A 17,512-nucleotide genomic window follows, 5' to 3' on the forward strand; every position below is an offset into this window, starting at 1 on the left:
GACTCCTCTAATCAGGTACAGAGCAATCTCGCCTCTCAGAGAAGAGAAAGCGATGCAAACAAAATTTGACTGATTAATGCTGCATTAAACAGTTTAAAGTCATGTAAAAGCTTTTTCTTTTAAGCTTTTTCTTAAAAAAAAAAAGTCATGTCGAAGCTGTCAGCAACGCTTGGCAAAAACAAGATAAAACAATTGTAAAAAGTATGTGTATTCATTCACTTTCTTTTCGGCTTAGTCTCTTAATTAATCTGTGGTTACCACAGCGAAATAAACCACCAACTTATCCAGCATATGTTTTACGAAATGAAGGGTAACATGAGTGTGCTATTATTATTGTTTTTCTCAAACATGTGGTGAAACGGCAATAGGCTTTGTGTAGCTGTACTGTTGGTTAAAATGCAAAATTTTGTATAGACTCAGAATGGTGGACTTAAACAGACGTTACATTTGTCCTGGTCATTAATGCTCATGATAATTCTGATGTTGAATTATAGTGTTTGAGACATGCTTACAATCTGTAATTTTCTGTTTAAAATCTGTCACTGACATGATTTTCGTGAATACAGAAGACTGGGTGGGTATTTTTGCATTTCGGCGGGTTTTTAGACTTTTTGGGCTGGAATCCGTCAGCTACATCTGGCAACACAGTGTGCACTTTCGGTTTTCAGAATTTCAGATTCTGTTCACTAAAGTAAACTTTATTTAGAGGCACGTGTAAACGTCTGCCCTCCCTCCCTGTGGTAACCCAGGTGATCACGTCACGTGTGATTTTGCAGTCGCAAATACATTACATGAAGACAGAAATTACATTTTTTAGGTTAATTATACCTTTTAAATACAGCATGTGACTATCAACACCATTTGGAGGTGTCCACGTGGCTGAACAACGAATGTAAAACAATGTGAAGGCTTGAACGGCCACCATTGCTTTTCTCCATGTTCTTCATGTTTTTGGACTGTGTGGGAAACTACATGTATTTTTTGTGTTGTTAATGTAGTTTGGGAAAAACTGATGTTAAATTTTATTATTATTCTTTTTTAATTCTCATTATTATTATTATTATTATTATTAATCTTTTAAATTAAATCACAATAGGCAAAGGTTTGCATCGGCAGGTCACACTTCAGTGTCCAAAGCCATAAGCAAGACAATTACAACAAGTGCATATTAAATGATTTGCCGCGATGAAGTGAAATTGTAGATCAAATGGATACGTTTTATCTTCGATATAAAATATCCTAATCCTGTTTACACATGCAACTTTTTGGTTGGGTAAAATTGAGCTGTTATTCTAAAGAAAAAATCTGACCACTCGTTCAGGCTATACATATTAATATTATTAGGCTACCGAGGTGGGTTTTGTTGTTTAATGTGTAAAAGCTTTTTCTATTTTTTTAACTAACATTTTTATAATAAAGTTCACCATAGTCAGTTTTGGAAACTTCACTGTGGTTTATACAAAATGTAATTGTATTCATCGAATCGAAAGCTTGTGAATCGAAATCAAATTGAATCAGGCCATCTGAAATCCAGCTCTAAGGTCCACTTTACATCAGAACACACCATCAGAAGAAAACATGACCGAATGTCTTTACACAACTCATGATTATGTTAAAACAAAAAGGGCTTATTTTATTTATAATTTATTATAATTTAATTAAACGCATTTCATCTGGATCACAAGGGGGAATGAACGAATACTGACTGATCTTAAATGTCAACACCAAAACTTTTATATCAGCACACACAATCAAAGAGACACCATCCCTGACATTAAGCCACTGCTGTCAACAGTGGTTTGAGTGAGATAAAGAGTCACAAAAATTCTATGTGCAGGATGTGCATACTGGAATAACAGCAGCCATTGTGTGTGAATGGGTCACCAGAGAAAGAGGCTTTCAGTGCAAAACAAGCTAATGGCATCAGAAGCACGTGACACATGCAGCTATTGAGAGCTGCTAACCTCCCTTCCCCACTGGTTCCCTCCTCCACCCTCCCAACAGGACGCATCCTGCTGTACGCCATTAACTCACGCATGAGTCCTCCGAGACAGGCAAAGCAAACAGAGAGAGAGAGAGAGAGAGAGAGAAAGAGAGAGAGAGAGAGAGAGAGAGAAAGAGAGAGAGAAATGATGTAGACAGAGCGAGCAAGAGTGAGAGGGGAACGGAAGGAGCACAGACGGGGGAGGAGAGTGATGCTTACTGCGAGCAGGAAGGGAGCATTTCCCCTTCAGTGTGGGAAGGGGGGAGGGGTGGGGGTTAGGAGATTAGCACTGTGGCGCCTGTGTCTTGGGGAGGGCCAGGATATGCAGCGAGGAGGAAACAAACAGCTGTAAAAATCCATTTCCACACTTGTGGGTCACAGACGGCACCAAGGCCGGCAAGAGAAACCCTCAAATGGGACTGCTGCCACCCACATGTACAACGGGAACTTTAAAAGTTTTTTTTTTTTTATGGTGATAAAAGACATGCTTAATTTACACTACTCACCAGCATGTGAGGCACTTTCTGCATGGGTGGAGGTGATTGGTGAGTAGGTGCCCACGCCTGCTGAGACGGAGGGGAGCTCTGGTGGTGTGCAGCCAGGTGTGTCTGTGATGGAGGAATTGAAGGAGGGGTGTGCACCTGCTGCAGCTGTTGCTGCTGGAAAGGCAATGGGGGCTTTTGCAGCTGCTGGCACTGTGCTTGTTGGGCATGTAGCCTCTGGTCCTGTGGGCCTGGTGGTTCTGTGTGGTTTCCACCCGGTGTTGTTGAAGATCTTCCTTGTGCAGCTGTAGCTCTGTGATTGGGTGACAAAGCAGCGTACATCTGGGTTGTTGGAGGATGAGGGTGTGTAGAATGTGATGGCAGCTGCTGGTGGGGAAGTGGCTGTGCTGCGTTCATTGGGCCAGCTCCCCTCTGGGCATGAGCCATTGGGCCTTGAGACTGATGTGGTACTCCGGGGTAACCACCCACATCGGTAGCCAAACCTGCACTGGGAGGGCGTACCTGCTGGGGAGGTGGAGTGCCTGCAGGGGTGGCTAAATTCCTCATGGGCGACATGGAAGGAGGGGAGGAGTATGATCCCTGAGGTGGAGGTGGTAGATGTTGCTGCAGCTTCGGCTGGGCTGTAGCCTGGTTCTGAGCTGGATGCATAGGCTGGGTATTGATTTGGTTCACATGAATGGGCTGCTGGTGCAATGGTCCCTGTTGACCCCCAGGTGTAGGGTAGCGCTGAGGCCCTGCCGGAGCAGGGTAGCGCTGCACCTGGGTCACAGGAGCATTAGGGTTGCTGTTACTGCTGGTGGTAAGGCTCAAGTTGGGACTCATCCCTGATGTGTTGGCTAATCCCTGATTAAGGTTGCCATATGAAGAATAGGGAGGGTACTGCCCTGAGCTGTTTACGGTGTTGGAAGGAACTTGCTGGTTGTGCATGTTAAATCCCATGTTTTGGTGGGGTCTTCCACCCATCACTTGCTGCTGCTGCTGTTGCTGTCGTGAAGGGCTTTGTGGGAACTGGGGGTTGTGGCTCGCAACAGAATCTGGATGAACCGGACCCTGGCCAGGCCTGTGGAGAAACTGCTGATTGGGCTGCTGATGCTGCTGAGAAGGTTGTGCTAGGTGACGTATGGGGGGTCCCGACATGCCAGGATTCTGAGTCATACCCACGTGACCCAAAAAATGATTGGCTTCCTGAGGGAGGCCTTGTGGAAAGTGATTCATTCTGGGAGGTGTTTGGGTCTGGTTGTGGCCCTGTATGGCATAGTCACCACGGCCAATAAAAGGGCCCATTTGGTGGGCATGTCCTTGTGGTCCAGCAGGGCCATGCTGATGAGACGAGGCTTGAGGGGGTTGCTGCTGAAAGGGGGGTCTAGTTTGTTCAGGCACCTGCATTGGTTGAGCACCCCATGTATTTCCGCTGTCTGGGAAAGATTGGCTCCGTCCATCTCCTTGCGCACCTGGGTAAACATGATGCCCTGCAGCACCTCCAGCACCTGCCTGAGCACCATGATATCGGGAATGTGGGGAGGACATGCCATTCACTGGTCCATTCCCCATCATCCGACCCCCTTGCTGGTCCATTGGATGCATCTTGGGTTGCTCGTACTGATTAAAGGGGTCAAAATGGTGGCCAAGCTTAGCCTGTCCAGGGACTGCAGGTGAGGAGAGGTGAAGAGAAGGAGGAAGCTGCCCATAGCCTTGGTGCTCATGGGGCATCTGTTGACTCATAGGATTTGTCTGACCTTGAGGGTAGCCACAGTCCCCTAGGCCCTCCAACTCATCAGAGAACAGATTCCCATCATCTCCGAAGAGGCTCATCATGCCTGGGTCAGCCATGGCTGCAGTGCTCCTGCTGTGCAGCCAAGCTTCAGAAGCAGGACAGGGAATGTGTGCTCACACAGAGGTGGATGTCCTCAAATCCGCTAATCCGCTAACTAATCTGCAACATGTCACTCCATATTTCCTTAATTCTCTCAGAGAACGCAGCGTCAGGCGAAGTCAGGTTACAGGACCTGTAAAGGGGGAGAGAGAGAGAGAGAGAGAATTAACAAATATCGCTAGGTGAGAGCAAGCTTTTTGCATTTTGTTCACTTTAAGCATGCTTTATTAAATTTTTAGCAAGTGAGTCAGAACTTTTGAGATATAAGAGCAGTTGAAGGGTGGTGAGACTGGGGCTTTTTTGCAGTTAAATCAGTTGTAACTGACTCTTTGCCAACCTTTGATCCCAGCCCCCACCCCGTTCCTTCTGCTTCCAAACAAAAGGGCCAACACACACACACACACACACACACACACCACAAGCCTAAATTCATTCATTCTTTACAATTCGTTGATGGTGGGGAAAGAACAAAGGAGTTTGGAGTGAGGCAGCAGTGGAAGCAGTGGTTGTTAAACAACAGCAGCTGCCAGACCAGGCAGGCAGATGTAGGAACACAAGCAGGCGGCCCACCTGCTGAAGCCAAGTCTTTAAACCATCTACATTGCTTCCTGAATGTGCGTTTCTGAAGCACTTTGGAGCAGGAGTATTACTAACCAGTCTTCCCCAAGTGCAAAGTAATCAGATAAGCAGGGGGAATTATGTAGATGTGAGATAAACCAGGCAAGGGTGGGGGCAAATATAACCTGTTAAGATGTCCTACTCATTTACTCACCAACACACATACGCAGATGTAGCTGTGGTTAAGCACATATGGGGGGTTTTAAACATGTAGAAGAGACGGGTGGGCAAGGAATGCGTTGCCTCAACTCCAACTACCCCACAAAAAAAATTTTCCACCCCTGACAAAGCTCCTCCCATATGGTTCCTCCTTTAGTCCTGATTCACCCAACCCCCAATTTTCCTCTTTCTCTAGGCCTCTCCACATGGCTGCTAAAACTATCCTGGTGAAAATCTACACTGACCCAGCTAATCTAAGGATCAAAGAGCCACACTGAAAAACAAGTTTCAGCATGTTGTAATTTAAACATTCTTTATGGGGAAATAAATAGCCACAAATGTACTGAAATTGTCAATTAATTGTTATACAACACTATGGCAACAAATAAAACAAACCAACAAAACTAGTGACAAACGAGCAAATGTGTAAATCAAGATTACTTCACAATTGTAATAGGCTAGTGGTCATGCACTGTGGCAAGAGGTGACAAGACTTCCTGTAAGGTAATATCACAGCGCAGACACTTGATTACAAACCACACACACACACACACACAAAAAAAGTTACACTTACACAACTTCACCAAAACCAACAGACCAGCACAAACAACCTTCACTAACATCAGAAATAGCCTATCAAATGAGCATGCTATCCTATTGCATTGGATTAAACTAAACGCTCCACTTCTTGTTGTCCTGAAGACCTGAAGGTGGTGACACAGGCTGACCATTACAACCACAGCTAATCTTAATGAGAGGAGTGATCGGAAGGAGGAGATACGTCTGCCTGTGGGTGACAGCACCACAGCTTTAATCTCTTCACAGCTCTAGTTAAGAGCAGGAAGAGGAGTCTCAACACCACAGTCATAAATCAGTCCCTATTCACCAGAGTACTACGCTATTCTTGCTGCAATGGCGGGGGATGGTGGGAGATCCTACAGAGCCATGCCAAAAGCCGCAAATTTGAATCCCTATGATCAGATTTGGCGTCTAAGCCGGCAGGCTGACCGTTCACCCAATTCTCTTTGGAGAGTGACAGATGTGGCTGAGTGCCAGAACAGCTCCTTCTGGAGAACCACACCCCTCAGGAGGAGCACAAGCCATAGAGCAAAAGCACTGTGACGTACTCACTTACTCATAGCGTAACTGATGCGAGTGGGTGGCCAGGCTTGCCCCTGACCAGAGGGCAGAAAAAGAACTGAAAACACAGACATTCACATTCACAACCAGGGAATGGTGTTAAATAGTTAGCTTACCCAAACAAAACATAAATAACAATTGAGCAGATTATAATAAAAAATTTGCATTTCATTTTCATTAAATGTTTTGACATTAACATTAGAAATACCAGAACATCATAAGGAAAAAATTGCAATTCCATCAATAAGAAAAACAACACTATTAAAAAAAAATCTGTTTTAAAATTGTACTCAATGTCACAAGGACAAGCAATGTAGCCTACTTGGTGGGTAACAAATACTTGCAAGATCAGCCTTCAGCATTTCCAGTGATTCATGGCCCAAGTTATATAGGCTAAAAAGCCCAGTGCATGAGAAGTGTGATCACTGTGCTGCATTATAAATCTGAATAAAGGTCCAGTTAGGGGCAAGTTATTGCCACAATTCTCAACCCCTCATTGAGAATAACTCATGCGGGAAAAACAAAACCAGAATATTTTTGAGAGTCACCATACAGATCATGTGATCGGCCAGTCAGTTTAGACTTTTCAGTCAATTTATAAAACAATATACTAGTTTCAAACATACTAACAAATACACAGTTAAACCTCAGTTACAGTGCCCAGGACCAAAGCCCACCGTAGTCCAATTAATATGGACACATACAAAAACATTCAATATTTTGTAAGTTCAAATTCAAAAAATTGAAAACTGGATGTTTAATGTGCATTATTTATTAATTATTATTATTACATTTTTACTTTACATCAAACACAAACAAGAAACTCTTGGCAACTAAATAAAACGGAATAAACATAACTTATTGACTTTATTTCAAGCAACAATTGATTTTAGTTGTAAGGTTTTAGTGAACTGTAATAACCCTACTTGTAAAGTATGGGCTTATATTTGAGGTGGCATGCAAGAAGTTTAGCGCACGAGCAGAGAAAATCGGCGCGCAAGCACACAGATTCATATACTCGTAGGCTATTAAATAAATGCGATCCCGACTTCTAATACTGCGCTCACAACATTTGTCATTGAAATAATAACGCCACAGGAAGTCGGTAGATCTGTGTAAAAAAATCCTAGAGGCTGATCTCATATGCGCTCTGGCGCGAGGAAGGTGAGCGCGGTTATTTACAACAATCCAGGTGCCAACTACTTAAAAATGCAGAAACTGTGCACAATTTTACTGCGTGTGTGTGTTTTCTGGAGAGTCTTTCACTGACACAGCAGAAGCCCTTATTTCTCTGCGATTGAGGGAATGAAAATGAACATTTCTCTCTCTCTCTCTGTGGCAAATTTCACCTGCTGGTGTGACTTTACCTCGCCTCTCTTTTCCAGTCGGCTGTTACAGCGACACTTCTGGATATAGGTCTGCATTACTGCGGCTGTACCTGTGCATTGTCGCGGGACCAGACTAGATTTCATGCGGCACGGGAATAAATTTGCGAATAAAGCGCGCGAGCGGTCGGTAACTCTGGTGTATTTTTAACAGGAGCGGGCAGTTTCACAATATCGCTCTCGAGCGAGCAAGCAACTGCTTGTTTGATGCTGTCTATTAGGGCTACTTGATTTTGGGAAAAATCATAATCATTAATATTTTGGTCATAATTGTAATCACGATTATTAAATATATATATTAAATATTTTGAAACCCATTTTAAAGTATATTATATTAGCCCCCTTAAGCAATATATTTTTAGATTGTCTACATAAGAAACTACTGTTATACAATGACCTGCTTAATTACACTAAATCGCACTTTGAATCTGAATGCATGTATTTTGAAAAATATCTAGTCAAATATTATTTGTTGTCATCATGAAAAAGATAAAAAAAAATCAGTTATTAGAAATGAGTTATTAAAACTATTATGTTCAGAAATCTTCTTGCCATTAAACAGAAATTGGGGAGGAAAGGGGCTACTAATATTCAGAAGGGCTAATAATTCTGACTTCAACTGCAAATTTTATTTTCCACCCTGCAAAGAGAAATAAATACAATAGAACAAAAATATGAAACAAACTGTGCTTTAAGCAAGACTGTAAGAAAAACACTTTAGGTACAAAAGTCCTTCAGTCAAGAGCAGAGAGGCATGTTCTCCATTTGTTGTTTGATTATTAATCATAAAAAACAGGCGGCAGAAGGATTATCGCGCACTGTCTCTTTAATGGTTTCTCTTTGGCGTGTCTTTTGATTCTCAACTCGTTTGTTTATTACACAAACGAGGGTTGATATGAATAATCGCTAAACGCCGTGTTTTGACACCTATTTGACCATTAAAGCACTCACATTAAGATGACTTTAGCCTGATTTATACTTCTGCGTCAAGTGACCGGTGTAACCCACGGCGCAGGCAACGCGCGTGGCTGTGCATTTATACTTCTGCGCGCTGTCTCTGTTGGTCTGCATTAACACTTCTGAAACGCTAATGGGCAGTGAGGTTGAGTTTCCTGTGTAGAGTTTCTTCGCGGCTTTTTTGCTTTTCCTGAACACTTCCGGGATGTACAAGTGGCTCAAACTCGCTCATTTTGAGGCAGGAACCGGCGAACGTGCAACAACTTTAACTATGAGGTAAACACAAAACAAAACTTTCCATCCGGAGCTCCTTCACGGGACTCCACACTTATAAACAATCGCTCGCGCCATTCGCGCGGCTCTCGGTCCCGCCCAGACTCGTCAGCGCTACCAAGCCGACCAATCAAAGAGCTTACGCTACGCGTCGTTGCGACGTGTAGTTACATTTTTTGAGAGGTGCACGTCAGCGATGGCCACGGCGAAGGGCTATGCGTCAGCGCCGTAGCATACGCCGTCTTTTGACGCAGAAGTATAAATCAGCCTTTTAGATGCGTGCGCTGACTGCGCTCTGCTCGTCTCAGTGTGCGAATGAGACTGAATGCTGACAGCATGCTTCTGTTCTGTGTGTGTGTGTGCCTCACACACAGAATCATGCAGTCTTTTCGCGCTTTTAAGAGCAACACATGTACAACTGGAAAGGGGGCGGTAAATGGTGCAATAATCGTTTATTTCAATGAATGGTTTTTCATAATCGTTAGAAGCCAAAATTGAAATCGCATTTTCGATTAATTGCACAGCCCTACTGTCTATGTTTGTGTATGTGTGTGAATGAAAGACAGCGTGGTGCTGTGTGTCTATGTGTGTGCGTTTATACAGACAGCTAGCTCCCCAAAAAATATAACACTGTATGTATATGTGTGTATATATATATATATATATATATATATATATATATATATATATATATATATATATATATATATATATTAGAGCTGCAAGATTCTGGCTAAAATAAGAATCGAAATTTTTTTGGGTTAAAATAAAGATCACGATTCTCTCACGATTCTGTAGATGTAAAATAAAGGTTAATTTGAGTGGGCAATTATTATTGTTTTTTCTCAAACATATGGTGAAACAACAATACTAATATGTGTATAATATGTGTATGTCTACTGGTTTCTATAAATTATTCTATTCTATTTATAATATTTCTGATGTTAAACTATGTTTGAGATATGCTTGTAATCATTGACAACATTATTAGACCATTTAATTCACTAGTAAAGCCAACATTATATAGGCTAGAGTAGGTATACTGACACTGTAAACATTTATTTTCATGCACAACTGTGTATTCGCTATGAAAGAAAAAAGCATATCAAATGCTGGTGGCAGTCCTAACTCTAAAAAGCTATATGAATATTTAAATAATGTGCACGCTTTCAGTTTCATTTTCACTGCTAAGTGCTGTTCATACTTCACGCGCGGCACCCAAACGAATAATACTCATATATAACCCAAACTTATATACTTAATATAACCCAAAATTAATATTATTTACAACTTTATTACCTGTTACTCACAGCAGGTTCTGTTCACTAAAGGAGACGCGTGCAAGTCTATCATTAAGTAGGGTGCGCGCATGCATTACAGCTCACGGTCAGCAGCTCACGTCACGTGTGATTTCCCGGCCGCGAATACAGCATTATATGAAGACAAAAATAACATTTTTAGGTGAATTATACTTTATAAATAAAGTATGTGACTCTTTCAACATCATTTAGGTGTCCATGTCGCAGAGCAATGTATGTGAAAGAATGAAAAGACTCGTGCAGACGCCTTTGCTTTTCCCTTGAACTTGAAAATATGATACTTCAGACCATTACTGCAAACAAACATTGCTGTGAATAGATGAATTGTGCAACTCATCATCTACATCAAAATCAGTTTCCCAACAGTAAAGTTACAGAGTAGGTGAGTGAGCCAATCAGTCACACTGTTAGCTGAATATATGACACATGGCATTGCTAACAAACAGTTAACTGAGGTTGTCGTTGCTCTACATGCAAAATATAGAGGTGCACCTGGTATTCATGGGATAAACAAAACTGCCATTAAAGTTTGATAAAGCCTTATACAATGAATGCATATTTGATGAACATTATAGGTCATACAGACAGCCTATTCATGTTGCATAAACAGTAGTACATTAAAACTAAAGTCTGAGATCTGGTCAACAAAGGAAAAATATGTGGGGGGAAAAACAAAAGTGGCAAAATACATCAATAATGAGTGCCACAAAAAGATAATATGCCTGAGATAACATAAGCTCACGTTTATAAGGTGAACAAGTTCATGCTATCTTACATTCTTCATTCGACGATTATCTTTTAACACAAGTGATAAACATAAAAGCAGTCTGAGCCAGTTTCCAGCCATCTGTGTCAGAGCACCAACCTGCATAGTTTTTTTTTCTCTCAAACCAAACCAACCCAACCAATGTGCCCTTGCTAAAAGAGCAATGCATGGTGATACTAGCAGTGGAAAAAAAAAAGACTCAAGGGGGAAAAAGGCAGGGGAGGAAAGGCCCACCAAGTGCGTGTGATTGCAGTCATTAACACCGACAGTCTCTTTAATGCACTCGGCAAGCAAGTCACTGATTAACCAATCCTAACTCCCCAATTTTCCCATTTCACAGGGAGCTTTAAAACCCTGTTAAGAGAGGGCAGGTCTATGGCCACCTGTGGTTTGTCTCTTGGGTTTAAGCTTAGCATACACGAGGTTTGCATCACAGCAAAAAGGAGGGGCCACACTCAAAACAAGCTCCCTACACAAACGCTCTCCAGCAGAATTCCTTTTATTTTATTTCCCTCTTCAACAACCCCCACTAGAAGCTTTAACTGCAGCTGGGCATAATTTATATCTGTGCTCCTCCACATTATATGCATGGGCGGGGGGTTGGAGGGGGTGTATCTGTGGCAAGTAACTCTGAGCACAAAGACGTTTTGAGGGTGACACAGGATGAGATGGGTGGGTAGCTGGAGAGCAAGAGAGCGAGTGGGGTTAGAGCAGCAGATCTGCTCCACTTGCACAAAATGGTGCTTTTACACAACACGGCTGTAAATAAAGGGAAGAGTTTTTTCCTCACACTTTTTAGTGTAAGCTTACCCATACAGGGAACAAATCTGTTGCATCTAAGACAAGTCATTTCACCTCAAACATAAAGCTGTTCTTTTTACAAGGAAAAAACTAGACAGCAGCATTTCTGTTGTATGGATGAACGCAAGAGCTTGCTGAGTTAAAAGTCACAGACAGTCGGAGATAGCAGATTTGGAAAAAGAGGAAGAGGGAACTTTGACCTTCACTTCCAGACCTGCTGTCACCCAGTCTGCCTCCGGCACTTGTCTGCGTACCAGCTGAGGACCTGCAGAAGGGTCAGCTGGGGCAAAAAGCCATGAAACTCCCTTGTTCCTCTAGCAGAACACAGTTCAACATTTAAAAGCAATCAACACAACAATGACATTTCATTGCACAGAGGAAGTCTTAGCAGATCCATTACCTGGTGGTGGTATTTGGAATTATTGCTTTAGATCACCGGCATCTATCCTTGCCAAGTTAGTGACATTAAAGAAATTTAAGATGTTATAATAATACATTTACATTAAATAAAGGCTGTTCCTAATTTTCTAGATAAACTTTTAGGCCTATGCTACATATCGAAATATCGCAAGTGTGTATATTGCAATGCTTTGCAATAAGTGACTATTTGATACAGAAATACCTGTGTGTCTGTCACAAGCACACACACTGAAGACATTTCAGCACAACAGGCATTAGTGCTACATGTCAATTTGCCTCTCTAAAATGAAGCAGAGTGTATATGCTGTTTTTAATCCACAAATCTGTAAAGATTTTAGTATGAAAGTTTAAACATGATCAAGCAATTAAGCCTTGCTTGGAAAAAACTCCACTTTGTTTCAAGTATTTTATTAGTTTTATCTGACTGTTCTTGATGCTTTTGGGTTGATTTTATAAGAGACAGAAAATTAGACTATTACAACTATTAAACTATTACAACTTAACTTTTAAATGTTTATTTACACTTAAAATTTGTTTTATGCAACAGTAAAACATGGCTGTTCACTATTAGAAGTTTTAGTGATGGTCCTTTTTAAGAAACATATTGGTTGATTATCCATCTATCGAACTATCTGGTCAGCACAATATATCGTTTTAGCATCGATATCGCAATGTGCGAGTCCGCAATAGTCACATCGTAGGGATCTACAATTTAGTCAGGATTATAGTTGTCAAGACATTAGTTACCAACATAGTTGAGTCATTTCAAATTTTAACCTTTGAGTGAAAGTTTATTATTTGCAAGTTTAAGCCCTGAAAGTAAAAAAATTGAGCAAACTTAAACATTTGGGCACAATCAATTAAACATTTGTAGCTTAAAGGTTAATTGTACTCAATTAAATCAATATAGTCTTAATATTATTGTTATTATACAGTGATTATTTAAGCTCTGCTTCTGAATACTGTTTGACTCCCCAAAAAAATTATAAATCATTGTTTATTTGAATATTTTTGTTTGTTGTATTTAACTATACTTGTCATTTTAATTATATTTTACACAGATGTGCTCCCCTACACAATCATCCCAATTTATCTAAAATTATGAATTCGTTACAAACTATTCATCAGGTGAAATTGCATTTATATCACAATATATAAATCGCAGTGAATGAAAATATTTCAATGTCAGTTTTTTTTATTTTTTATTTTGTGCAGCCCTAATATATATATATATATATATATATATATATATATATATAAAAAAACTTAAAAAAGGTACTTTAACATTAACATGTGAAAAATGGTGATGCAAAAGGGTGTTAAATGTAAAATAAAAAAAGTTTAAAAATCATAACATCATGTCAACGGTAGTATGTACCAATGATTTAGACATTCCCTGAGGGCCGATGATTTAAAGGTTGTACATCCTGGGGCTCTGCTTTCTGCCTATAGCCACAAGGGACGTAAAAATGACCTGAAGGGAATTACTACATTAAATACACTATCAAAAAGCCTGAGGATTCAGAGCATGTGCCTAAGGATTCAGAATCAGCAAGTTGCTGTACGAAAGGAAAAAGGCTGCTCTGTTTAACCAAAAGAAAAAGAAAAATGGGGAAATGGCACATAAACACAAAGAGTGAATCGCATGCCTCACAACATTAACAGAGGATGTGATTATGAAAGTGCTAAAAGGTATTTTGAAATGTCTGTTAAAACACGCACTACCAAAGATAGTAGCATGGTACAGTGCAGATTTAACATTTCTACATGACTTAACACCACTAGATTTGCTGCTTAGAGATCATAAAAACTTTCTAAAAAATGTCTTCTCGCAGACAAAAACAGTAAGGGAATCATACGCAGCAAGCAAACACATTAAAAACTTCTAGAATCTCATTGAGAAACAGATTCAGCCATTAAAGGCCAGCGTCTCTCATTTGAATATTATAAGACTCATCTATTGCAAGCTATTCATCTGAAACTGTTCCTCCATCTTCTATGTGGCAGGGAAGAGGGGGATGGTCAGCGAAAAGGGAAAAAAAGCCTGCTTGTTTTGCAGCACAACAGGCCACTGCAGCCCTCCTGCTAACCCATGGCTAGAGAGGAGGGGTTGGAGGAAAAGGGCCTGGACACAGCGGTGCGGTTCCTGGCGTAGATTGAAAGCATGTTGTCAGATAACTGGAATACCAGCTTTGAAAGCACCCTCCAATACCAGTGTTAGTGTGCACATGTGCAGGGGGTGCCTGACCCACTTCTGCAGCACTCTCAATGCCAGTCCCAGGGTAGATGGTATCAATAGGGTTTGTAGAAGCTGCAAATAATAGATATAAATGGACAGTGTTTTTCCATATACAACAACAGAACTGATTTGCATATGCACTGTATTGTTTCAAGGTTTGTAGCCCCTTTTTTTCTGAATTTCATTCAGGCACATACTATAGATACAGAAACACATTTTAATAGGTTTAAAGGTGAAGAGTTTGTTGTTTGGGTCATGCTTTACTATGGCCTTTAAACACCAACTTACACTAGTTCACATGGGTTTGTGAACATGGCCGGCTGGATTGTGTACAGTTATCTGATGCCATGAACTTCTTAAAGTAAATTTAGCAAAATATAAGGTGAGATTTGACAAAATTTGTCAAATTATCCTATAAGAGTTCAGACACCAATTAAAAATGCACGTATACACAATTACAATTCATTTTAAGTAACAAAACTGAACAAACGAAATCACTTTAGTTCATTAAAAAGCCTAACTAAATCAATTATTTGTATTCAAACGAACTGCAACATTAATTTACACAACTTACAAATAATGTTTAACACGAATCACTACAGGATTTGACGATACTAAAGTGTACTCAAACTTTTCTCTAAAGACAAAAGAGGAACCGGCACTTGACTTTTCGATTTGATGCAACTAGTGAACAAGCCCCAGCAACCACAAGAAAAGGCAAGCGAGATGAAAAGCCTAAAGCGACTACAAAGCAGCCTCACATCTGCTCCGCCATACCGGCTTCATATCTGCTCATTGAGTGGACCTACACACATTAAAAGCTGCCATCTTAGGTTAAAGACATGAGAGGGAGCGAGACAACGACGATACGATCTTCAAACGATTCTTTGTTGCAGTTTCAGGTTTAAATAACATTTAAATCAACTTTAAAACGCCAAGTCGTGTACTTTTGTTCATTTTTAACAACAAAACACGCACGCGTGTTAAAACTCGTATCAAACCCTATATTGGAGTAAAAGTAAATTTTTTTCCACTCTTCGTGACTTTTAAACGCTGTAAATTAAACAGGTGCTTTTTAAGTTTTCTGCGCGTATTTATTACGCAGATTAGCTAATAAAGGCAATTTTAACTTGATAGAAAACAAAATGTAAACTTTTCAAAACAAGTAAACATGTCCAATAATAAACCAGGTGCGTTTTCCCCCAGTTCCCGATCCCCCTCCCTTTAAACCGTCTACCTGTTGAGGGGCCAAAGGGACAAAAGAAACGTGTGATGAGTTGTGTCCAGCTAGCTAGTTAGCTTGTTGTGAGACAATGAAGTCGACGCTGTCCGTCTCTTAGCAGATCGGCCACTTCCAAGCAGCTAATTACCCCAGCGCACGCCTGCCTCTGAACGCACTTCTCCCAGCCGAGCACTCGATCAAAATAACACAGATTGCCGAATCCAGAGCACAAGCAGCACACGTGAAGTGTGTTTATCAAAGTATGTTGAAGTTTTGACTTTCATAAACGGATAAAAAAAAGAAAACGAGGGGTTGACCATCTGGCCTCAAGCAACCTTCCATGGTATCTATATTGTCCTTCGGACAAGCGCACTTTCCGACACGCTTTGCTGTTTCCACACGCTATTTCGAGCATCATCGAGCGATAAAAGGAAAAACACAATTACAGCAACTTTGGCGTGATTCTTACTTGCAGTTTTGTGCGCTTGAAAACTATTTAATAAGTGTAATTGTTGATAGAAGGGGTCGGGGATCTCCCTCATTCAGCTCGGCCAATGACTCACCTCTAACGTTACGTTCAAACCACCTCGTGTCTCAACAATTAGCTAGCTAACGAACGCTTACTTTATACGCTTTTGAAAAAAATAGTTTTACCCATTAACGTTATAATATGAAGTGTACAAATGTTGTCTTACAACTTGAAAGGAAAAAGTCCTTGTATCCAATTTATCTCAAATATTTATCGCTTCCACTCCTATAGGGATCCGTGCGGCTCTATACAATGCAGTGCGCGTGAGCTAAATGAGCTAATGTTAGCATGTGCTCGAGCTAGTTTGAGATTCTTCGAGAAGTTAAAATGCCAAGAAACGAAAAAGCCAACGTGTGGTGTGTGTTCTTCCAGCGAAACATTTAATTGAAATAACTTTTTTGCCGTTTTAAAACACCGTTTTCACCGCGAGCACCACCATGGCTGAAAACAAGTTAAATGGCACTCAAAAACAGTTTTCTCACAATGAAAGCACATGTATAATTGTACAAAAACGCAACAAACGCCTGGGACTATCTAATAAGTTTGTGTGCGATTGATAAAGTTTGTGGATTCGTGTCGTATCGTTAGAAAGAAAGGCAAATGCTTACCCAACTCAACGCGGGTCAGTTTAGGGTTTTCGCCAATTAACTCCTCTTCGTATATCCAGAAAATCCGTTTAAATACGCGAATAACTGTCGAAATTCAAATAGTGCCGATGAAGTCGGCGTCTCAGCGTCCCGTCCTCGCTGACTCTGCTTCTCTCCTTTGTGTTAATTTCACTCAATTCGAGTTTAATCCGATCGATCCGGGCAGTCGCGTTCTCGTGTCCTCTCCTCTAGACACTCGCGCTCGCTCACCTTCCACAGGCAGGGGGCGCGTGCATGACTCTTACTGGATAAACATGCGTGCGCGTGAGTGACCTCGCCGGGCTGTGACGCAAGTGCCTTTTCTTTTATTTTACAGGTCTTTATAAGCATTTATTTGAAAATAATTGTCTCGGATAAACTTTTATGAATGGGCTTCTTCTATAAATGTTGTTTTGAGACTTCGTTATATTATATTTAAGAATTTTCAAGGAAAATAAACATTGTGTATATACACACTTGCTGAAATGTTGTAGGTTCAGGGGAATGTTTGTTTGCTGACTTAAGAAGTCATGTAAATATCTTTATGTATTGTTAAAACACGAAAAAGTGTGTTTTACTGCAATGTAGTGAGTGAATGTGTTTCACATTTTAAAAAGATTTAGGTACAGCATGATGAAATTGCTTTCTTGAATCTGATTAACTTACTACATTTACATTCATTACTCTACAGCTCAAAT

General features: G+C 40.7%; 1 protein-coding gene across 1 annotated transcript in view; it reads right to left on the reverse strand.

The window, feature by feature from the left end:
• chd7 (chromodomain helicase DNA binding protein 7) overlaps positions 1–17,050 on the reverse strand; it is a 55,344-nt gene extending 38,294 nt beyond the window's left edge. Inside the window, exons 1-2 of the mRNA XM_692864.9 lie at positions 16,797–17,050; positions 2,491–4,493 (exon numbers count right to left, since the gene is read on the reverse strand). Of these exons, the coding sequence (XP_697956.4) occupies positions 2,491–4,317 (1,827 nt within the window). The 5' untranslated portion in view covers positions 4,318–4,493; positions 16,797–17,050. The remainder of the gene's footprint in view (positions 1–2,490; positions 4,494–16,796) is intronic.
• Between the last annotated feature and the right edge of the window lie 462 nt (positions 17,051–17,512).

Source organism: Danio rerio, chromosome 2, assembly GCF_049306965.1.
Source record: "Danio rerio strain Tuebingen ecotype United States chromosome 2, GRCz12tu, whole genome shotgun sequence".
Classification (NCBI taxonomy): domain Eukaryota; kingdom Metazoa; phylum Chordata; class Actinopteri; order Cypriniformes; family Danionidae; genus Danio; species Danio rerio.